Source organism: Polyodon spathula, chromosome 24, assembly GCF_017654505.1.
Source record: "Polyodon spathula isolate WHYD16114869_AA chromosome 24, ASM1765450v1, whole genome shotgun sequence".
Lineage (NCBI taxonomy): Eukaryota > Metazoa > Chordata > Actinopteri > Acipenseriformes > Polyodontidae > Polyodon > Polyodon spathula.
In genome coordinates, this window is record NC_054557.1 from 1,220,331 (window position 1) to 1,245,996 (window position 25,666).

The 25,666-nt window shown below is 39.2% G+C and overlaps 1 protein-coding gene across 1 annotated transcript in view; it reads right to left on the reverse strand.

Moving 5' to 3' along the window:
* Positions 1-1,749: 1,749 nt before the first annotated feature.
* celf6 (CUGBP Elav-like family member 6) overlaps positions 1,750-25,666 on the reverse strand; it is a 336,296-nt gene continuing 312,379 nt past the window's right edge. Inside the window, exons 11-12 of the mRNA XM_041225980.1 lie at positions 24,302-24,445; positions 1,750-2,080 (exon numbers count right to left, since the gene is read on the reverse strand). Of these exons, the coding sequence (XP_041081914.1) occupies positions 1,953-2,080; positions 24,302-24,445 (272 nt within the window). The 3' untranslated portion in view covers positions 1,750-1,952. The remainder of the gene's footprint in view (positions 2,081-24,301; positions 24,446-25,666) is intronic.

Here is a 25,666-nt window from a genome sequence, read left to right on the forward strand (position 1 = left end):
GCTAGCACTGGGGTCTTTAACAGTTCAGATTTAGTGAATGGAGTGATATTTTAAATAAATGGTATCCAGTTAAAATTATACAACATGTGAAGAACACCGAGACTTGTCTGTTTGAAAGGTGAGGAAAGGGGGCTGTAACTAAATAACACAAATGAAATGTTTTGGCCATTTATTTTGGATGTCAGAGTTCTCTCCCAGTGGACTGAACCCATACATACAGAGCAGCTGTAAAAACATATTTAGTTGTAGAGAAAATGAGCTCAGGGATGAAAAAGGTCCTTTTTTGCAAAACTGAATTAAACTTCTTGAGCTAACAAAAACAGACATCAGCATCTTGCATAATTGATATATACAGTACCAGTCAAAAGTTTGAGTACACTTGCTGGAAGCTAATTTTTTTTCATAATTGACAATGTTTTACATCGTATACGTTTCTATAAATACTTGAAAATGAAAAAACATGTTACAATATACAAAACAAAACATAAGGAGTATCAATGTTCAAGAAAATTGAAAATTGTCTCTAAATCTTGGATTCCTCAAAATAGACACCCTTTGCCCTAATGACATCCTCACAAACACGAGGCATTCGCTTAACAAATTTCAGCAGGAAATCACCCGACATGTCTTCCCAGCTTTTCTGCAGCAATTCCCAGAGATGTAGGGCACTTGTGGGTAGCTTTGCTTTGACTATTCTGTCTAGTTCGTCCCATAGAAGTTCTATGGGATTGAAGTCTGGAGACTGGACAGGCCAGGTCATTAGACTGAGTTGTCCTTCACTTTCCTTCTTCGCCAGTGTGACAGGCTGACGAGTGGATAGAGGCCCAGAGACAGACTGCAGTTCAAAGAAAGTAACTAATTTTATTATAAATAACACAAAATAAACGTGCACAAGGGCAAAATAAAAATCTTTAAACACAAAAAGAAAGACAACAAACAAAACTTACAAAAATAAGGTTTCCAGGCTGGGCAATGCCTTCATTGGATTTAGCAAAATTCAAAAATCCCAAACAACCACAAACACCAATCTGCTTCCTCAGCTCCCTCCTCTCAATGGGAAGCAGAGGCCTCCTTTTATGTCAGGTGGTTGGGTGCTGATTTATCGTTAATTAAACTAACCATCTAATCAACTAATCAACCCCAGCCACCTGAACATAATAAATCCAGGCAGGTAGGGGAAATTAACCCCATCCCTGCCAATTTGAAAAGGGCAGAGCTTTGCTCTGCCACAGCCAGATAGTTCTTGAACAACTATGAGGTGTGTTTCGGGTCATTATCTTGCTGAAGAATGAAGGACTGCCCAACTAGTTGTAATTCTGATGGAATGACATGCCTCTCAGGTATGCTCTGATAACTATGCTGGTTGAGCTTGCCATGGACTTGGTAAAGATCACCAACTCTATCACCAGCAAAGCAACCCCAGACCATGACACTGCCTCCTCCATGCTTGACAGTGGAAACCACACATGCAGAACTCATGCGCTCACCCTCTCTGCGTTTTTTAAAAAGAAATCATTGCATTTTTGCTTACATTGCCTATAAACTTATACATACAAAGCAACATCATTGTTTTATAGCAGGCTTATTTGGGAGTATGTTGTTCATAAACAATTACAAAAATATTTTAGGTACATTTTTTATGCGTGAAGGAGTCAGTATGGTCAATTGAGGAGCTGCCCTACCTGGTTGAAGTGTGAAGGGGTCAGTACGGGTTGTTGAGGAGCTGCCCTAACTGGTTGAAGCATGAAGGGGTCAGTATGGGCGGTTGAGGAGCTGCCCTAACTGGTTGAAGTGTGAAGGGGTCAGTATGGGCGGTTGAGGAGCTGCCCTAACTGGTTGAAGCATGAAGGGGTCAGTATGGGCGGTTGAGGAGCTGCCCTAACTGGTTGAAACATGAAGAGGTCAGTATGGGCGGTTGAGGAGCTGCCCTACCTGGTTGAAGCATGAAGGGGTCAGTATGGGCGGTTGGCATCCTTTGGTCTCTTGAGCTGCACTTTTAGCCTCTTCATGCCGATCTGAAAGCCATTCATGGCCTGGATGGCTGCCTGAGCGCTGGATGGGTTATCAAAGCTGACGAAACCTGCAAGAAATAACACTGAAACTTTACTATTTGTTGCAGTTCCGGCACGGTGGATGGGTGCATTATCATTAGGGATGGGATTTTGTCATGGTGCTCATGGCGGTTACAGAACCCATGAATTTTGACATGTGTTTACACTCAATTGAACTGCTCCTTTATAAACTGAAATTTATAAAGGAGCAGTTCACATTTTTTGAATTAATTTCAGTGCAAAGATAAAGTGGTTAGCAAACATCAAATAAAGGTGAATACTTACACAGAACTATAAAATAAGTGGAGAAATGAAGTTCTAAGCAACTAACAGAGCCATATCCCAAACAATTTCATGAAAGTGGAGGGAGCAGCTTTAATCAGAAACAAGCTTAAACTCAACTGAAGCCTTTTGTGCAGAAAATATACCTCTACATACACTTGATAATGCAACGCCTAAAAGGAGTACGGTCCTGGTGAAGCATGAACCCTGATTTGCAACTCTTGCAGTCGTTCCCCTGTGGTGCTTAACTTGTCAGCAGTGCAAATGCAGAACAATCCTTCTAATCTTTTAATGTACATCATGTAATACCAACACCACAGCTGTGTGCAAATAGATATTATTGAAAAGGATACTGTAAAATTCTCAATTTAGAACCAGAACATGGATTTAAAAAAAAAAAAAAAATTTCACAGTTCAGATAAAAAAAAAAAAATTTTTTTTTTGTTTACATCATGTACGGATTTAATTTTCCATTTGTATAAAACACATATTTCTGTTAATGTTTGTTGTTTTGTTATATATATATATATATATATATATATATATATATATATATATATATATATGTGTGTGTGTGTGTGTGTGTGTGTGTGTGTGTGTGTGTGTGTTTTGCAAACTGATGTTAACAGACAATTGTCTGTTTTTGAACACATGTTAAATATATTTATATACAACTGAAACGTTTTTATAAATTTATAATATTTATATGAGTTACTACTGTATGAATTTATATATATATATATATATATATATATATATATATATATATATATATATATATATATATATATATATATATATATACACACAGTGGCTTGCAAAAGTATTGACCCCCCTTGGCATTTTTCCTATTTTGTTGCCTTACAACCTGGAATTAAAATGGATTTTTATTTGGATTTCATGTAATGGACATACACAAAATAGTCCAAATTGGTGAAGTGAAATGAAAAAAATAAATTGTTTCAAAAAATTCTAAAAAATAAATAACAGAAAAGTGGTGCGTGCATATGTATTCACCCCCTTTGCTATTAAGCCTCTAAATAAGATCTGGTGCAACCAATTACCTTCAGAAGTCACATAATTAGTTAAATAAAGTCCACCTGTGTGCAATCTAAGTGTCACATGATCTGTCACATGATCTCAGTATATATACACCTGTTCTGAAAGGCCCCAGAGTCTGCAACACCACTAAGCAAGGGGCACCACCAAGCAAGCGGCACCATGAAGACCAAGGAGCTCTCCAAACAGGTCAGGGACAAAGTTGTGGAGAAGTACAGATCAGGGTTGGGTTATAAAAAAATATCCGAAACTGAACATCCCACGGAGCACCATTAAAGCCATTATTAAAAAATGGAAAGAATATGGCACCACAACAAACCTGGCAAGAGAGGGCCGCCCACCAAAACTCACGGACCAGGCAAGGAGGGCATTAATCAGAGAGGCAACAAAGAGACCAAAGATAACCCTGAAGGAGCTGCAAAGCTCCACAGCAGAGATTGGAGTATCTGTCCATAGGACCACTTTAAGCCGTACACTCCACAGAGCTGGGCTTTACGGAAGAGTGGCCAGAAAAAAGCCATTGCTTAAAGAAAAAAATAAGCAAACACGTTTGGTGTTCGCCAAAAGGCATGTGGGAGACTCCCCAAACATATGGAAGAAGGTACTCTGGTCAGATGAGACTAAAATTGAGCTTTTTGGCCATCAAGGAAAACGCTATGTCTGGCGCAAACCCAACACCTCTCATCACCCCGAGAACACCATCCCCACAGTGAAGCATGGTGGTGGCAGCATCATGCTGTGGGGATATTTTTTATCGGCAGGGACTGGGAAACTGGTCAGAATTGAAGGAATGATGGATGGCGCTAAATACAGGGAAATTCTTGAGGGAAACCTGTTTCAGTCTTCCAGAGATTTGAGACTGGGACAGAGGTTCACCTTCCAGCAGGACAATGACCCTAAGCATACTGCTAAAGCAACACTCGAGTGGTTTAAGGGGAAACATTTAAATGTCTTGGAATGGCCTAGTCAAAGCCCAGACCTCAATCCAATTGAGAATCTGTGGTATGACTTAAAGATTGCTGTACACCAGCGGAACCCATCCAACTTGAAGGAGCTGGAGCAGTTTTGCCTTGAAGAATGGGCAAAAATCCCAGTGGCTAGATGTGCCAAGCTTATAGATACATACCCCAAGAGACTTGCAGCTGTAATTGCTGCAAAAGGTGGCTCTACAAAGTATTGACTTTGGGGGGGTGAATACTTATGCACGCTCAAGTTTTCTGTTTTTTTGTCTTATTTCTTGTTTGTTTCACAATAAAAAATATTTTGCATCTTCAAAGTGGTAGGCATGTTGTGTAAATCAAATGATACAAACCCCCAAAAAATCCATTTTAATTCCAGGTTGTAAGGCAACAAAATAGGAAAAATGCCAAGGGGGGTCAATACTTTCGCAAGCCACTGTAATAAATATATTAAAGTTCAAATCTTTGTAGCTGTGACCATTCCATGAAATTGTCTCTTTTTAGCCATGACTGCGCCGTGATTTTTACATATTTTTACTGTGACAAATTCCCATGCCTAATTATCATCTTTACAGTAGTGCATTGACAAGTGCATGATTGTTAAGTGGATCCACAGCAATGCTTAAACTTCCTTCACAGTGCTGCAGTGATCACCTCAAATGGTCAACCTAATGTGCATCTCTTATTCATGCTGATGTCAAATCCAGTTGTGTAGACAGTTCCTAATACAGTGGCCAGCCAGTGTAAGCTTAGGCAAGTACAGACATCTATCTCTCAATACATTTTTCTGAGGGAAGTCCTAGAAAGTTTCACCACAATTGGATAAGTGGTTCTCTAGCAATACGTAACCTCTAATGGGTGCATGCACGGACATCTCCACTATATCCCTGATGCTGGGGATAATAAGAAGGAAGGAAATGACTTGTCAAAGCAATGGCTATCACTGCTTTAAGGTAGAGTTAGTGCTGAATTTGCCTGTGTGCTTCAGTCTCAGGTTGGTGCTGACGTGTCTGGGTGTCTGGCTCCTGCCAGTAAGTTATTAAGAACATAAGAAAGTTTACAAACGAGAGGAGGCAATTCGGCCCATCTTGCTCGTTTGGTTGTTAGTAGCTTATTGATCCCAGAATCTCATCAAGCAGCTTCTTGAAGGATCCCAGGGTGTCAGCTTCAACAACATTACTGGGGAGTTGATTCCAGACCCTTACGATTCTCTATGTAAAAAAGTGTCTCCTATTTTCTGTTCTGAATGCCCCTTTGTCTAATCTCCATTTGTGACCCCTGGTCCTTGTTTCTTTTTTCAGGTCGAAAAAGTCCCTTGAGTCGACATTGTCAATAACTTTTAGAATTTTGAATGCTTTAATTAGGTTGCCATGTAAACTTCTTTGTTCAAGATTGAACAGATTCAATTTTTTTAGCCTGTCTGCATATGACATGCCTTTTAAGCCTGGAATAATTCTGGTCACTCTTCTTTGCACTCTTTCTAGAGCAGCAATGTCTTTTTTATAGCGAGGTGACCAGAACTGAACACAATATTCAAGATGAGGTCTTACTAATGCATTGTACAGTTTTAACATTACTTCCCTTGATTTAAATTCAACACTTTTGACAATGTATCCGAGCATCTTGTTAGCCTTTTTTACAGCTTCCCCACATTGTCTAGATGAAGACATTTCTGAGTCAACAAAAACTCCTAGGTCTTTTTCATAGATTCCTTCTCCAATTTCAGTATCTCCCATATGATATTTATAATGTACATTTTTATTTCCTGCGTGCAGTACCTTACACTTTTCTCTATTAAATGCCATTTGCCATGTGTCTTCCCAGTTCTGAATCTTGTCTAGATCAATTTGAATGACCTTTGCTGCTACAACAGTGTTTGCCACTCCTCCTATTTTTGTGTCTTCTGCGAATTTAACAAGTTTGCTTACTATACCAGAATCTAAATCATTAATGTAGATTAGGAATAGCAGAGGACCTAATACTGATCCCTGTAGTACTCCGCTGGTTACCTCGCTCCATTTTGAGGTTTCTCCTCTAATCAGTACTTCCTGTTTTCTACTTTTTAATCATTCCCTAATCCATATGCATGTATTTCCTTGAATCCCTAATGCGTTCAGTTTGAGAATTCATTTTTTATGTTTTCTGAGTCTAAAAAAAGCTTGTCATAAGCTTTGCAGTTATCCATTGTCGATGTTGCATCCTCAAAAAAATCAAGTAGGTTAGTTAGACATGATCTCCCTTTCCTAAAACCATGTTGACTGTCTCCCAGGACACTGTTACCATATAGGTAATTTTCCATTTTGGATCTTATTATAGTTTCCATAAGTTTGCATATAATAAGAACATAAGAACATAAGAAAGTTTACAAACGAGAGGAGGCCATTCGGCCCTTCTTGCTCGATTGGTTGTTAGTAACTTATTGATCCCAAAACCTCATCAAGCAGTTTCTTGAAGGATCCCAGGGTGTCAGCTTCAACAACATTACTGGGGAGTTGATTCCAGACCCTCACAATTCTCTGTGTAAAAAAGTGTCTCCTATTTTCTGTTCTGAATGCCCCTTTTTCTAAACTCCATTTGTGACCCCTGGTCCTTGTTTCTTTTTTCAGGCTGAAAAAGTCCCTTGGGTCGACACTGTCAATACCTTTTAGAATTTTGAATGCTTGAATTAGGTCGCCACGTAGTCTTCTTTGTTCAAGACTGAACAGATTCAATTCTTTTAGCCTCTCTAATAGAAGTCAGGCTTACTGGTCTGTAGTTACCTGGTTCAGTTTTGTTTCCCTTTTTGTGGATAGGTATTACGTTTGCAATTTTCCAGTCTGTCGGTACCACCTCTGTGTCAAGAGACTGTTGCATGATCTTGGTTAGCGGTTTGAAAATAACTTCTTTCATTTCTTTGAGTACTATTGGGAGGATCTCATCCGGCCCAGTGGATTTGTTTATTTTAAGAGCTCCTAGTCCCTTTAACACTTCTGCCTCAGTTATGCTAAAGTTATTTAAAACTGGATAGGAACTGGATGACATGTGGGGCATATTGTCCGTATCCTCCTTTGTAAAAACTTGTGAAAAGTAATCATTTAATATATTGGCTATTTTTTTTCTTCATCTATGATTTTGCCATTTGTATCTCTTAAACATTTAACCTCCTCTTTGAATGTTCTCTTGCTGTTGTAATATTGGAAAAACATTTTGGAATTGGTTTTAGCCCCCTTAGCAATGTTCATTTCTATTTCTCTCTTGGCCTTTCTAACTTCTTTTTTGACTTGCATTTGCAGTTCTGTACTCTTTCTGAGTACTTTCTTTTTTGTCCCTTTTTAACGCTCTGTAAAGTGCCTTTTTTCGCGGAATATTTATTATAATTGATCTATTAAACCATTTTGACAATTTAATTTTACATTTAGATTTGTCTACTTTAGGGATGTAATTGTTTTGCGCCTCTAGTACTACATTTTTGAAGAACAGCCATCCTTTTCCTGTGGATGTGTTCTCTATTTTACTCTAATCTACTTCTGTTAGTCTCTGTTTCATTCCTTCATAGTTTGCTTTTTTAAAATTGTCAACCTTAATTACCTGGCTGTCAGCTCAGAGTCAGCGCTGGCTTCCTGAGCAATGACCGCCTCGCTCTTATCAGATGCATCTTTGATTGACGGCTGAATTTTCCCGGCTGCCGTCTGATCTGATGGTGTCGAGTCAGGTCTGATTTAATTTGGTGGGAGGGAGGGCAGAGTATTGTCAGCTCTGGAGAGATAAGGTTGTGCTTTACAAACCTTTAAACAAACCTGCTACTAAGACCTGTTAAACAGACCCTGCACTTTTAATACATCTCCTTTCATATACATTGTTAACATGTTAAAAGGGGGGTAAAAGGGTTCATATTGCAGTAACTCAGCTCAGTCTCAACACTGCAGTAAATGGCTCCTTGTTCACTGACTTCTTGTCTTCTTCTGCTTTTATCACTTAATATGATGCATGCAGACAGCATTTCAGATAGGTCCAATGTGTGACGATTTATTCTGGCATTTTAAAAGATATTTCAGCACTTCTAGAGAGGGAATGGTGTGTGACTGTTGTACATTACAACACTTCTAGAGAGGGAATAGTGTGTGACTTGTATATTACAACACTTCTAGAGAGGGACTGGTGTGTGACTGTTGTATATTACAACACTCCTAGAGAGGGAATGGTGTGTGACTGCTAAATATTACAACACTCCTAGAGAGGGAATGGTGTGTGACTGTTGTAAATTACAACACTTCTAGAGAGGAAATGGTTTGTGACTGTTGTATATTACAACACTTCTAGAATGGAAATGTTGTGTGACTTGTATTTTACAACACTTCTAGAGAGGGAATAGTGTGTGACTGTTGTAGGCGCTGTGAAAGTCGTCGGTTTGCCAAACTTTTGATTCTAAGATTATTTAATGATTTACGATAATCGAATAAAGTGTTTATTTTTTCTATGTGTAATTTGAATTTATACTTAAATAGGGGATAATTTTTCCCTCCGTCCCATCTTGTTCCATATATATATATATATATATATATATATATATATATATATATATATATATATATATATATATATATATCGATTAAAAAATAATATTAGTTAATATCAGTTTTATTTGCATATTAAATGTATACAATTACTATATCCATCTACTTAAAATGTATTTTATTACTGATGGTATTATTATTATTATTATTATTATTATTATTATATTATTATTATTATTATTATTATTATTATTATTATTAATAACTATTAATAAAATCATTTAAAATGCATTTATTTATGTATTTATTTAATCAAGAAATTTCCCATTGAGATCGTGACCAAAATTTATTTGGGGCAATAATTCAGAAATTACAAATACAGTACAACCAACAAAATAAAATGTGCGGTTCAAGTTTGATCAGCAGCATACAGAGATCAGAAAACAGAATAAATAGGATATCTAATTTTAAATGTGATTGTGGGCTGAATTAATTTGTTTTTTTAAATAAAATTATAAATATGCAGCTACAGTAAGCACTCCTAGGAAATGAACTGTTAATGTTCAAGAAACATAAAAAAAAAAAAAAAAAAAAAAAAAAAAAAACTTTGTCATCATTTAAAAAAAATTGCAAACTAACAATAAAAATTGGTAGGCTTTACATACTACTCACATACACACACAAAAAAAACAGCACTACAGCCTAGTCTTTAAAAAAAAAGTCTTCTATTATCATACGTCATGGTCTTGCAGAGATGCTGAGTTTCTGTTGAAACTGGTGGGTTTAATTTGTTGTTGTAATGTTAATGTAGCCTTATGGCGTAGTTCGGGGGACGCAGTAAAAGGCCCTCACCTGCTTTCCTTTCTCTCTCTTTCTCAGCCAGTTATCCCGAAACCACGCCGTTCTGTCCTTTCTGATCATATTCGGCTGGGGGAAGGGAAGCGGCCACATTTTCGGTATATCCACTTTCGGGCAGGGGGATGACTCGGCAGCTGTCCCCCCAGCTGCTCCTAATAACTGGAAATGTGCTCTCGCCAGTTTCTGGGAGGGGTTTGTGCAGCGCCGGGGATCCCCTCTGGCTGTACCAGCTGTTAATCTCTCTTTCTTCCCTATTTAAGCTGTGCACTATTTCCTGCTCTTGTCTTTTGTTTTGAGTTGGTTTCATTCGCTGCAGGAACCTCCGCGTCGGATTCTCCTCATAATACCTTCATTTCTCCGATGGACCGTCTACTTTTAACACAGACATCTACCCAGCACCCGGACCCACTGCCCCGGCACTACGGATATCTAAACACCCCTGCCAGCACCTCCAGCCTCCGGAGCAGCTATTTTATATAGTATTCTCGTCAAACTTAAAAAAAAAAAAAAAAGCACTGCACGACAACAATATCGACATCCCATCTGGAACCGAGTGTATGGCGTTACTCAATAACAAATGTACCTTTATATCAGCTTCCACGTTGCCTCTTCTCAAGCACACTTCAACAAACTTGCTCGCACATCACAAGACAAGCTGCAGTTTTCACCACAGCAGCAGCGCAGCAACCAGGAGACATGCCCAAACGCATCCTTATACTTCATAACAATATTTCTACGACATGAACTCCCTCATCCACCCCATCGTGTTTCAATTGCTCAATTAATACACAGTTCTGTGATATGGACAAACAGGTTTCTTTTGCATTACTTCGTCGGAATTCACTGCTCCAAACATGGCCGCTGTTTCCTGGCTCAGCACTTCCGGTCTCCACAGCTAACATTTCAACCTACAACTGGGCATTAGCCTTCTCAATGGCCACAGCTAATGCCTGTAGTCAGAAATCAAGTCCACCCACCATATGGTTTCTACTTTTGATTTATGCAACATTGATGGCTAGATTCTCAAAGCTAGATTCTCAAAGCTATTTTCCTCATTTTATTTTCTGAAAAGGAACATTTTCAAGTACAGTTCTAATTTAGAGTGCTTGTAACAAATGGCTGAGTTATTGTTTTTCAAGTTTAATATTTTGGAAACAGGCTTCACACGTTCTATTTTAGTGAACTTTCCCAACTTGTACACTGCCAGTTTTCACTGAACTAAACTTATTTTCATATTTTGATTTTACCCCAGCAAAGCCGAATTTCACTTGCTTCCCTGCTCGCTTAACAGATCCAGCAACGCAATAATCCTTGTTTAAATGGCATAGACAATAGCTCCAGCAACTTTGCAATTCCTTCTTCAGCCTCTCATGCCAATCTTGACCTCTCCTTCATTACATCTTCTCTTTCAATGGTTCCTTGCTTGCCCCAGCCCAGGCAGTTCGGGTCCCGCCCTCATCTATCCATTCCACAGTACAACTCGGTTACTGCATCTGCTTCAGGCTCCAATCAGCAGCCACCATCTGAAGTACTCACTTTCACTGTTGATCTGAGGGCAAGCAATAGAAAATAGTCAGTTCCACACACGCCCCGCAGTCAGACACAGATTCACTCTCCACCATCCCGCAGTCACAAATGCGCATACGCTCTGCACCATCCTGCAGCAACAAATGCCTATACGCTCTGCACTGTCCCACAGCAACAAATGCCTATACGCTCTGCACTGTTACGCAGCAACAAATGCCTATATGCTCTGCACTGTTACGCAGCAACAAATGCTCTGCATCGTCCCGCAGTCACAGACTTGCCCCCCTCTCTCTCTGTCCGATTCATAAAACCTTCCTTCTGCTTCCTCTGAACCCAGAATCTCTGAGTCTCCAATTCAAGTTGAGCTGGACAAAGAATTCATAGCCAGCCCCTTCCCAGCTCCATTCCCAATCTTCAGCATTAGCCCATCAGAATAGTGAGCCACAAAATATTGGGAAGTGCCTAATCATTGATCTTTTCGCACCGGTGGGCAGTTCCTCCAGTCTCAACGCCCCAATTCCCCTTGATTAACTCTCGCTTTGTTACATTACAGCTTCTGACGCAATTAATCCATCAAAGCAGCAGGCCATGGCGCTTAGCTCTCAAAAGCAGATGTTTTATATGCGTTTAATCATTGCTTCCTCGGAATCACCCAGGACACTGTCAATACTTAACCAGCCTCCCCCTTGACAAACCTGGAGTACATTTGTTAGCTCATTATCAACTTCCAAGTATTTTCAATCTTTAAACGCAACTGGTTATCTCCCCTTGAACACTTCAATTTCGCAATTTGCATTATTCCAAGACAGAACATACATATCACACATTCTCGCTCTCTCCTTAACTGTAAAATATATATCTTTCAGATGCAAGAAAGCCTCCACCAGAGCTTTCAACGCTCAAGCTTTCCTCCATACTTGGATCATGGCAGCCATTTCCACAGTCAAGGCTAACGTTAATTCCCATCTAGTATGTCCGCTCATCCTATCAAATACTACATCATTAATACATGGTGAGAGATGTGGTACGAGACTGGAAATCTGTCTTGATTATGAGTTAAGGAGTTCCAATATTAGGAGATGACTGGAGTTGTGAAACCCAAATCTCTGAATGTGAGTTCACCTTTTTCATTCCAAGCAGACATGACAGTAGCAAACCGCTGATCGATCCTGTATTAACCAACAAATAGGATGGTCGGCATCTCAACTGTCTAGACATCAAGATGTGGTACTCCTTGCTGCAACACTGGAACAATCAATGAATGTAGTTCCAGCAGCTCATCTTCAAATCAGATCACCAAGTCGCTTTAGCAAGAACATCAACTGCCACTGCAGTTTTCTGCATCCACCCCTCCGTCCTCAAAAAAAAAAAAAAAAAAGTCATGTTCCTAGGTCTCAGGCAGATATGCAGAATAGAAAGCTAGGCTCCAGATGCACACTGTTACCTGTGATGGTGGTGAGAGACTGCTGGAGGGTTGGGAAAGGCTACACGCTGCTCTCGCTGGATTGAAAGAGCTACATCTGCTGAATGTGAAGCAGTCCTACATGGTGCAAGAAGCTTTGGCAGTGGACCAAGACACGTCTTCACTGTCACCCCAGAGAGGGAAGAATGCTGGATAGCTACTCTAAGGAGCAGTACTTGGAAGTGTCCTTAGCTGCATTAAAGGAGCAATTGGTCCTCAAGTTCCGGAGCCTGGTTCCCAAAGCGGACTCTCCCCCCCCCCCCCCCCCCCCTTCACGGACCTTGACGTTCATCTGAACCCTACTCTCTCCAGTCTTCTCCGCTCAGCACAACGGTTCATGTCTGAGGCTTTAGCTCCTTCCATCCGGTCTGCCTATTACTCCGCCTAGTCAACATTCCTTCTATTCTGCACCCGGAACCAGATCTCTTATTCAGTCATCAACCTAGACAACTTCCTCACATTCATTACCTACCTATGAGTCTCCTTGAACCTCTTCCCTTCATCTATCAGATCCTATATGTCCTGCATTCAACATCAGTTCCGTCTTTCATCCAACCCCGCTCCACAGCTCCTGTACGTCCCGACTATCCGCCTGACTCTCCGCGGCATGGAAACAGCTCTCCCAGCAGCCATGGCTTCCAGGCTACCAGTATCCTAGGACGTCCTTCGACTTCTGATTTTCTCAAGAGCCAGGACGTGGTCTTCTGTCATAGAGACCTATATCAGAACAACTTCTTTGGACATTGCAGCTGCCCAACAATCCTTGGTTGGCAAGCCCGGAGTGGGGGGTGACTCTCCACCAGGTCCACCAGAGGTTTCCTCCTGCTAGGGGGGGGAGGTTTCCTCTCGGCAGCGCGGATGGCCTCCAATCCATAGAATGTCCCTACTAACCTCTCTTTGTCCTTTTTGTTTTCCAGTTTGCGTTTATGTGTGCGGCATGCGGTTCTTTCCTGGCCCACGGGTGCGGTTCTGTGGGGAGCCGGGGTCCATTTTTGTGGGGGAAGTGAATCTCACTCCCCCGGCCGCGCCTGGCTTTACCGCCCAAGTTCCTCATTGGTTAAGAGGGGACCCCCGGCCACACCTGTTCTATCACAGCTCGTGCACTTTAGCCTAATCTATAGCCTTTCTCCTAACCCTATCCCTTTTCCTCCAGGTCCCACGGACATCCAGTGGGTGCCTGGCCCTCACTTCGGGGCTCATGCCTGATGAAGGTTGGTTCTTCAGACGGGACCTGTCTTTTTTTTTCCAGGTCTGGGTACCTTTCTGTCCCCCCCGGGGTAGCCGGGTCTCCCTATCACCAGGCAAGCTGCCTGGACGGATTCTCCACAAAGAGGGGAGGGTGGAGATTTCCTCTATCCATGTCATCCCCTACTCGCTACAACCGCTCAAGTAGCTAGCGGACCTTCAAGCAGTAGGGGACCTGTCCTGTCTGTTCGACTTTGTCACTTATGCCAGGCTTACACTGCACGATTTTTGCTGATCGCCGACGAGCTGAGGAGTCGGCGACTAATTTCTTAAAATCTGGGACAAAATTAGGTTGTCGTGTACAAAATGTTCAATAAGTGTGAGAGGGTCTACAATACCTGTTTAATGGCTTTTGCGATCTCCCCAAGTTTTTACAACATCCTGACAAATTTCTAACATGTCAGAAAACTGTAATCCCCGACAAAGCAATTCGTGAAGTGTGTGAGGGGCTACGGGTCGATGTCTTGACGAATGCTGCCAGCAGGCAATAGGACAAGCTAGCAACAATAGCGACGAAAAGATAGGTTGTGCCCCTCAAGGTGTGGCGCCTCGAAATTGTGGAAAGGATGTAACAGAAACACCCGTGTCTGTTTGACATAAGTGACATTTCCTATCGTGATCGCTCATTGAAGGAACAAAGATGGAAGGAAATTGCTTTGGAATTTCAGGTACCTGGTAAGTAAATAATTGTTATAATTTGTTAATGCCAAAGCAGATATGTGTGCTCTCATGGCAACTAATTTCTACAGTCACTCGTATTATTCAATATCTCTTTCAATTCCCTACTGTAGGCTATGCTTATATTTCTAATTTAATCAAAATATGAGGAGAAGGGGTGCAAGTTTGTGTGTGTGTGTGTGTGTCTGTGTGTGTGTGTGTGTGTGTGTGTGTGTGTGTGTGTGTGTGTGTGTGTGTGTGTGTGTGAGAAATAGAGAGAATGTAGATTGCGTTGCTGCATATTTAAACCTATAACAAACTTGTAGTAGCCTATTAAAGTTGTATTCTAGTCTGTTAAAAAATGCAACACTCGCTTGTTGTACAAAATTTAAACTTTTATTAGTTTAAATGTCTTCAAATTATTCATCAGAATGTGGTATTTTGATGAAGATCGCTTGACGGAAAATCTCCCATGCCAATCTAATACATATTTTGTTGAGCTTTTTTAACAGATTAGATTTTGTTATTTTGGGTGCACCTCGACTCGAGTTGGTTCAGAGCACAGACATCAAGGAAATAAATATTGACATTGCTACAATGTTATAACTGTTATAAATGTTTTTTATCGCAATGTTGAACATTTGTGCAGTTTATGGCCCTGAAGTATGAGTTCTTATGCTGGAATTTGCAGAGTATGAAATTAGCAATATCCACAGTCCTATTAAACCAATTGCTCTTGAGTCCACGATTCTCCCGAATGATGTCAAAGATTCTGCAATGAAAATAGGTGCAGTCCGCGACAAGGTATCTCGTGTAGTTTGTGTAGTTTGCAAGCCCTGATCTACAGTGAGAAATCGTAGTTCAATCAATAAGTGTGAGTGGTGCTGCGTCTCCCAATTGCAAAAATCGTGCAGTGTAAGCCAAGCTTAACACTCTGTCGCTCAAGTCCCACAAGCACTCCATTCCCCTTCCGCCTTTGCAGGTGTCCACTGAAATGTAGCCTTATGGCGTAGACAAGTAAGCGTCTTTCTGTCCAGTGAGCCGACAGAACGTTAAAAAAAAAAAACTGCTTCATTTTTGTGCTTTACTCCATTATGTGGTTTAGTGACTAACTGTCTATTTAAACAATAACTGCACTCCAATGCTGCCGCTGCCGGGATTGAAGGACGGTGCTCAAAGCACAGCAATGCGATTAACGTGCATTAAAAAACCCCACCAAAGTTAGCTTAGATTAATTGACAGCCCTACTATATATATATATATATATATATATATATATATAATATATATATATATAATATATATATAGGACCCGATCTCTCCTCCACATATAGTAGGAAACTATATCCCCCCCCCCCCCAGGGAAGAACTATAGTTACCACCAGTGGACTACAAGGCCCGAAGCCACTGGCAACTATCGTTCTTCCTGAGGGACCTTTATTTTCCCCACTATGAGCTGAATTCTGCAGTCCCTATTTGTTATAGGAATCAAGAATGTAATGTGTTTGAAGTCCATAGCGCATTATTTTTTTGGCATAGAACTGTATGTCTAATTTTCTCACTACAGCATAGAATTCTCGAAGGAATCTGCTGAGTTTGTGAACGTCATAGTTATTTACATTGTCGAGTTTGTTTGAATTTTAGGAAGTCAAAAAACACTAAAAGCAACTTTTTTTATGACAATTTTAGTGTTTGCAGCATCTTTGATTTGTAGTATATTTTGTTTATCTTTTTCTGATATCCGCTATTTTGCTTTGTTGTGTTAAGTGAGTAAGGATGTTCAGCATCAAAGAAAAAAACTATTTACTGTAACAGCATCATGGGGGAATAGTTGGAGATATATATATATATATATATATATATATATATATATATATATATATATATATATATATATATATATACAGTACTGTGCAAAAGTTTTAGGCAGGTGTGAAAAAATGCTGTAAAGTAAGAATGCTTTCAAAAATAGACATGTTAATAGTTTATATTTATAAATTAACAAAATGCAAAGTGAGTGAACAGAAGAAAAATCTACATCAAATCAATATTTGGTGTGACCACCCTTTGTCTTCAAAACATCATCAGTTCTTCTAGGTACACTTGCACACAGTTTTTGAAGGAACTCGGCAGGTAGGTTGGCCCAAACATCTTGGAGAACTAACCACAGTTCTTCTGTGGATTTAGGCAGCCTCAGTTGCTTCTCTCTTTTCATGTAATCCCAGACAGACTTGATGATGTTGAGATCAGGGCTCTGTGGGCCATACCATCACTTCCAGGACTCCTCCTTCTTTACGCTGAAGTTAGTTCTTAATGGCTTTCGCTGTATGTTTGGGGTCGTTGTCATGCTGCAGAATAAATTTGTGGCCAATCAGATGCCTCTCTGATGGTATTGCATGATGGATAAGTATCTGCCTGTACTTCTCAGCATTGAGGAGAGCATTAATTCTGACCAAATCCTCAACTCCATTTGCAGAAATGCAGCTCCAGACTTGCAAGGAACCTCCACCATGCTTTACTGTTACCTGCAGACATTCATTCGTGTACCGCTCTCCAGCCCTTCGGCAAACAAACTGCCTTTCGCTACAGCCAAATATTTCAAATTTTGACTCATCAGTTCAGAGCACCTGCTGCCATTTTTCTGCACCCCAGTTCCTGTGTTTTCGTGCATAGTTGAGTCACTTGGCCTTGTTTCCACGTCGGAGGTATGGCTTTTTGGCCGCAAGTCTTCCATGAAGGCCACTTCTGACCAGACTTCTCCGGACAGTAGATGGGTGTACCAGGGTGCCACTGTTTTCTGCCAATTCTGAGCTGATGGCATTGCTGCCATCTTCCTATTGCAAAGGGAAGTAAGCATGATGTGTCTTTCATCTGCTGCAGTAAGTTTCCTTGGCCAACCACTGCGTCTACGATCCTCAACGTTGCACGTTTCTTTGTGCTTCTTCAAAAGAGCTTGGACAGCACATCTGGAAACCCCTGTCTGCCTTGAAATTTCTGCCTGGGAGAGACCTTGCTGATGCAGTACAACTACCTTGTGTCTTGTTGCTGTGCTCAGTCTTGCCATGGTGTATGACTTTTGACAGTAAACTGTCTTCAGCAACCTCACCTTGTTAGCTGAGTTTGGCTGTTCCTCACTCAGTTTTATTCCTCCTACACAGCTGTTTCTGTTTCAGTTAATGATTGTGTTTCAACCTACATATTAAATTGATGATCATTAGCACCTGTTTGGTATAATTGTTTAATCATACACCTGACTATATGCCTACAAAATCCCTGACTTTGTGCAAGTGTACCTAGAAGAATTACACCAAATATGGATTTGATTTAGATTTTTCTTCTGTTCACTCACTTTGCATTTTGTTAATTGATAAATATAAACTATTAACATGTCTATTTTTGAAAGCATCTTTACAGCATTTTTCACACCTGCCTAAAACTTTTGCACAGTACTGTATATATATATATATATATATATATATATATATATATATATATATATATATATATATATATATATATATACAGTGCCTTGCAAAAGTATTCAGACCCCTGACCAATTCTCTCATATTACTGAATTACAAATGGTACATTGAAAGTTCGTTGTATTCTATATTTTATTTTAAAACACTTAAACTCAAAATCAATTATTGTAAGGTGACATTGGTTTTATGTTGGGAAATATTTTTAAGAAAAATAAAAAACTGAAATACCTTGCTTGCACACATTAATATTTGGTAGCGCCACCTTTCGCTGCAATAACAGCTTTACGTTTTTTGGGGTAAGTATGTACCAGCTTTGCACACAGTGCTGGAGTGATTTTGACCAAAACTTCTTGACAGATTTGCTCCAGTTTGTTCAGGTTGGTTGGACGACGCTTGTGGACCGCAATTTTCAAATAGTGCCACAGATTCTCAATGGGATTGAGATCAGGATTTTAACTGGACCACTGTAGGACATTCACCTTTTTGTTCTTGAGCCATTCCAATGTTGTTTGGCCTTGTGCTTGGGATCATTGTCCTGCTGAAAGGTGAATTTCCTCCCAAGCTTCAGTTTTTTAGCAGACTGAAGCAGATTCTCTTGCAGTATTTTCCTGTATTTTGCTCCATCCATTCTTCCTTCAATTGTAACAAGATGCCCAGTCCCTGCTGATGATGCTGCCACTACCATACTTCACTGTAGGGATGGTGTGTCTTGAGGCATGGGCAGTGTTATGTTTGCGCCACACACAGCGCTTTGAGTTTTGGCCAAAAAGCTCTATCTTAGTCTCATCTGACCACAAAACCTTTTCCCACATCGCAGCTGGATCACTCTCATGCTTTCTGGTAAACTCCAGACGTGCTTTCAGATGGTACTTTTTGAGTAACGGCTTCTTTCTTGCCACCCTACCATAAAGGCCAGTGTTATGCAGAGCTCTTGATATGGTTGACTGGTGCACCATTACTCCACTCCAAGGCACTGAACTCTGTAGCTCCTTCAAAGTGATTGCTGACCTCTCTGTGGCTTCTCTCACAAGTCTCCTTCTTGTTTGAGCGCTGAGTTTTGAGGGACAGCCTTTTCTTGGCAGTGCCTGGGTGGTGTGATGCAGCTTCCACTTCCTGATTATTGATCCAACTGTGGTCTCTGGGATATCCAAACACTTGGATTTGATTTTGTATCCTTTCCCTAATCTATGCATTTGTATTACTTTATCTCTAACTTCTGTAGAATGCTCTTTGGTCTTCATTTTCCTTCAGATTCACAGCCTTACCAGTGATCCTTCAACAGTGGGGTTTTTATCCAGAAAATGTGACAGCAACTTTAATGGTTCACAGGTGGAGGCTAAAATTAAGGTAATTGTGTCCTGGTTAGGGCAATTTCTTTCATTGGTGCAAACTGGGAGCTTCCACAGCACAGGGGTTGAATACTTATGCAAGCAAGATATTTCAGTTTTTTATTTTTCTTAAAAATATTTACCAACATAAAACCAATGTCACCTTACAATAATTGATTCTGGGTTTCAGTGTTTAAAAATAAAATATCAAACAGAACGAAATTTCAATGTACCATTTGTAATTAGGTAATATGAGAGAATTGGTCAGGGGTCTGAATACTTTTGCAAGGCACTGTGTGTGTGTGTGTGTGTGTATATATATATATATATATATATATATATATATATATATATATATAATATATATATATATATAGTGCCTTTCAAAAGTATTCAGACCCTTCCCATGGTGTACCATTTTCTGAAATTACAAAATGATGCATACACATTTTTTTAAACTTAATATTTTATTCAAAACTTGAATGCTCAAGCTGAAGACTTCTAAGGGTAATATAAGTTACAGTAAATGTCAGCAAAAACGAAAGAGAAAAAAATTTAATATGTTGATTGCAGAAGTATTCAGACCCATCAACTCAATACTTGGTGGAAACATCTTTGGCAGCAATTGCAGCCGCAAGTCTTTTTGGGTAAGTCTCTACTAACTTTGCACACAGGCTTTGTGCAATTTGTACCCATTCTTCTTGGCAATTTTGCTCAAGCTCTCTCAAGTTGCTTGGGGATCAATTATGGATAGCAGTTTTAGAACATAAGAACATAAGAAAGTTTACAAACGAGAGGAGGCCATTCGGCCCATCTTGCTCGTTTGGTTGTTAGTAGCTTATTGATCCCAAAATCTCATCAAGCAGCTTCTTGAAGGATCCCAGGGTGTCAGCTTCAACAACATTACTGGGGAGTTGATTCCAGACCCTCACAATTCTCTGTGTAAAAAAGTGTCTCCTATTTTCTGTTCTGAATGCCCCTTTTTCTAAACTCCATTTGTGACCCCTGGTCCTTGTTTCTTTTTTCAGGCTGAAAAAGTCCCTTGGGTCGACACTGTCAATACCTTTTAGAATTTTGAATGCTTGAATTAGGTCGCCACGTAGTCTTCTTTGTTCAAGACTGAACAGATTCAATTCTTTTAGCCTGTCTGCATATGACATGCCTTTTAAGCCCGGAATAATTCTGGTCGCTCTTCTTTGCACTCTTTCTAGAGCAGCAATATCTTTTTTATAGCGAGGTGACCAGAACTGAACACAATATTCAAGATGAGGTCTTACTAATGCATTGTACAGTTTTAACATTACTTCCCTTGATTTAAATTCAACACTTTTCACAATGTATCCGAGCATCTTGTTAGCCTTTTTTATAGCTTCCCCACATTGCCTAGATGAAGACATTTCTGAGTCAACAAAAACTCCTAGGTCTTTTTCATAGATTCCTTCTCCAATTTCAATATCTCCCATATGATATTTATAATGTACATTTTTATTTCCTGCGTGCAGTACCTTACACTTTACTCTATTAAATGTCATTTGCCAAGATTCAGAACTGGGCAGACACATGGCAAATGACATTTTGTGTACCTGAATTAATTTAGATTTGCCACAACAAAGGGTTTGAATACTTAAGCAATCATGACGTTAACATTTTTATTTCATATTAATTATCTATTTACTTCTTTCTTTTTGTTTTTGCTTTGAATGTGTGAAGTAGGTTGTGTATATAACACATATTAATTCCTACTTCAAAGTGTCATGACTGCAAGCTTTAAAGCAAGAAAATGTGAAAAATGAGTCTGAATACTTTTGAAAACCACTGTGTGTGTGTATGTGTGTGTGTGTGCCTATAGAAAGTCTATGCCCACTCGAAAAATTTTCACGTTTTGTTGCCTTATAGCCTGGAATTAAAATGCATTACATTTTTTCTTCATTTATCTACACATCCTACCCCACAACTTCCAAGTCAAAAAAAATATTCTAGAAATTTGTAGAAAATGAATTAAAAATAAAAACTGAAGTAGCTTGGTTGAGTAAGTGTCTATTCCCCGTGTAACAGCAATCTTAAATTAGCTCAGGTGTAACCAGTCGCCTTCAAAATCAAACACCAAGTTAAGTGGCAAGAAGGTAGCCATTTCTCAAGAAAGTCCACCTTGAATCCTGTTTGAAGTATGCAAAAAACACTCAGGAGATTCTGTAGCCATGTGGCAAAAAGTTCTGTGGTCTGACGAAACTAAAATTGAACTTTTTAGCCTAAACGCAAAGCGTTATGTTTGGTGCAGACCTAACATAGTGCATCACCCAAAGAACACCATCTCTAATGTAAAACATGGTGTTGGCGGCATCATGTTATGGGGGTGTTTCTCATCAGCAGGAATGGGGGCACTTGTCAGGAGAGAAGTGAAAATTAATGGAGCAAAGTATAAAGAAGTCCTTTAGGAAAACTTGCTGCCCTCTGCAAGAAAGCTGAAACTGGGACGGAAGTTCACCTTTCAGCAGGACAATGATCCAAATAACACAGCCAAAGCTACAGTGGAGTGGCTAAGGAACAAAAAGGTAAATGTCCTTGAGTGGCTCAGTCACAGCCCCGACCTAAATCCAATCGAAAATACATGGAAACACCATGTATGTCACTTGATAAACAGACATTTATAATCCTGTGCTTAAACAGTCCTACTGTACCTTCTGTTCTGATTGTAAAGACAGTGAGCTCTAAATTGACCTGAAAATATGTTAATTTAATTAACAGGAAATTCTTTGCAACCTTCACTAAAGTCAAGCAGACATTGGACTAACACTAGAACTGCCACTGTAGTCATTTTGACGGTTTTCACTTTTAAAATTTAAATTACACTTCGTGTGTTAAAGATTCGCAGTTGTCTGTTCTTGACTTTTGATAAATACATATATTAAATATCCTGATGGTGTTTGAAAGTCAGAATCGCAAAAAAAAAAGTTACCGCCAAAAGTAGTCATTTTGACGGCTTGTTACAATAACATGCTTTTATTGTCAATATAACCTACAATACACTGTTTTATATATGTATACAAGCCAGTTTGTTATCTCTACCTCCGCTGAATTTACAGCAGTATGTATTTGAATAAAATATTGCTCTTGAAGTCTAGATATGGTGTTATCCAAATCTCTATTGTAATCTTATCAATTCCTTGAAGAACTGCTGTCTGGCTGTCTATGTGAGCATATAGAGTCTACTATCTTATAATATTACTATTACAAAAATATTTTACGAAATCTTGATATTTGTGCGTTATGATTGGAGAGCAACTACAGATATATTTGCATTGGCAGCAGGAATTTGTAACGACTTCACTGAAAACAGCATTGTCTGTTTCAAACTAAACATAAAACAATACATGGACAAGCAGCTGTTTCCGACAAAAGCACGGTGTCACTGGACACAATACACGTCAAACAACCTGTCAAATTTGGGATCAAGTCTGGCAGGGACCCTACCCCTACCTGTGCAAAAATGAAACTCATCCAGCTGGTCAGAGACTGGGTGGCCATGTAATACTTAGGCTGATGTAACCGTGCTTAGGAAAAGGGATGAATGTTACCAATGACATTTTTTTTATTTCACTGTCATTAGCAAAACAGTTAAAGAGAAAAAAAAAAATGTTGGAACAGTAAACAAAGCAAGAAGAGAGTTTCCACCATCTGGGCAAAACTTAGTTCTCCATGAAAGCAATCACCGGTGTCCAGTTGTTGTATTTTACAATGTACTGGACATGGCAGCCGCCAATTTCTTCATTTTGTACAATGTATGCACAGGGGAAAATATAATCTTATTATGCTAGCTATGGAGCTTTGGCAGAAACATTTTGATCAGAAAGCTGCAAAGCGGCAGAGAAACACAACTCAGCCTGGATAAAGTGCGCATCAAGTGATGCACGCAACAGAAAACAATGACAGGTAACTAAATGCAATAAAAATAAAACGTCTGCTATCTGTGCCAGGTGTGAAACAACAATATGTGGCAAATGCACACGACAAGCTGATAAGCGTTAGATCTGTATGGATTGTGCTAATATGGGGGCTACTCTGAAGTATGATTCCTTGAATGTGCATTCCCGTTACACAATGTTATTTTCTTTCTTTTTTTTTTTTTTTTTTTTTTTTTTTTAATAAATTTTACAGTTATGTATGTAGACCTACAAATAATCAGTTTACAGCTGCTTACGCAATATTTTCTTTTGAAATGTTTATTTTATTATAGTTTTCATTTTTTTAAGTCTTGCTATGCTGTAGGCTAATATGAAAAAAAGTCTTTTATGTTATTTTTGTAAATAATTACTTTGTTTTTACAATTTTGTATGTACATACAGCAGTTTACACCCGTTTACATAATATCTTCTTTTGAAATGTTTATTTTATTATAGTTTTATATTTTTTTACGTCATGCATTATATGCGCTAATTTCGAAAATAAAGCATTTAATGTTTATTTTTTCATTTAAATACAGGGTTTCAGCTATGCAAATGTTACATATAATGTTCATAGTTTGTGTTTCATTTTCATATCGAAACTGTTTAAAATGTACCTGTCAAAATTACTACTGCTGACGGTTCTAGTGTTAAGAGGTAACTCCCCCATTCATGTCAACCTCCAGTCAGTGACAGCTCCTGATAGTAATGAAACCAGGTGTACTGAGCCCTGCCTCTTGTTGCAGTCTGTGTCATACTTTGAGTTTTTAGCCTCTTCATGGGGCTCGACAGTGCAGTCTGAGTGAGTGCAGAGCCCCAAAATTAAGCAAGTGAAAATTCTGTAATACATTATAAGTGGCGAGAGTTTCCTGATGAGCTTGTCTGCTTGTATTAAAGGAAGCCAATGCTGTTCTGTCATACGAGTCGCACACAGGGTCAGAAAGTACCGGTGCTTACCGAAGCATTTGCTCTGGTTGGTGGCCCGGTCCACAAACACCTTGGCAGAGATGACGTTGCCGAACGGCATGAACATCTGCATGAGCTCCGCATCGCCGAACTCCTGGGGCAGGTGGTAGATAAACAGATTGCAGCCCTCTGGCCCTGAAAGAGAGCAGCAGCAAAGGAAAACCAAATCAGGATACTTTAAATCACGGGTGTCCTGGAGGGCCATTCGGCTTCAGGGTGAACAGGTAAAATGAGATCAATAACAACTTCAGGGTCTGGATGGAGGTTTAATTGGTTAAATGACACATTTTAGAACAGAGTTGGAACAAAAACGAGGAGTGGAGGGGCCAACTTTGGCCAGCCTTGCTTTAAATCATGTCCATGTTCCTAACATGTCATCACACCCCTATTAAATATCTTTTGATGTGTGTTCTCTGTCATTCTCTAGTGACATTTCAAATTACCAGTGTGTCAGTAATTGACAACTAATTTAAATAAAGAAAGTAGATTTACTGGAGCAAGAACATGTTTTAGAAGAAATTGGCTATTGGAACATATAAAGAATAATTTCTATGTTCCAATAACTCTCCTTAATTAATAAAAAATCATTTTCTATATTATTGTCTCTGTATAGTTTTAAAATCTCAATAAAATATAACTGTAAAAAACACATAAAGAATCTGGGTTTATGGCAGCTCCCATTACAACAGAATGGTGCATAGTTCATAAAAACATGCTGCATTTTTCCACTTGCATCTTTTGTCAATTACAGTACTTCAGGTTTGATTGCTTCATTTTCCCCCAGATAAATCCAATGTGTTTTGACACATTTAGCAACATCAACTCATCCATTTTTTTTTTTGCTGACAAAAGAACTGACAATAAAAATGGTGTGAATCTCAGACCTAAGAGATGTTTTATAACAATGCAGCCGAAAAATTCTCTTTTTTTCATTTGGAAAGGATAATGTATGTAATCTTTGAAAATATATCACTGACTATTCCAGTACCTTATCTGAAAATAAGAGTAAAAAAAGTGACAGATGCACATCACTAAACCAGTAAAGAAAGTGACAGACATACATCTCTAAATCAGTAAAGAAAGTGACAGACACATTTCACTAAACGAGTAAAGTGACAGACACATATCACTAAACCAGTAAAGAAAGTGACAGAAACACATCACTAAACCAGTAAAGAAAGTGACAGACACACATAACTAAACCAGTAAAGTGACAGAAACACATAACTAAACCAATGTGTTATAATAGTGCACCCAAAAGATTCTCTTTTTTTCACTTGGTAAAGTGAAAAAAAGTAAAGAAAATGACAGAAAATTACTAAAACTAAAATTACATTACTAAACCAGTAAAGTGAC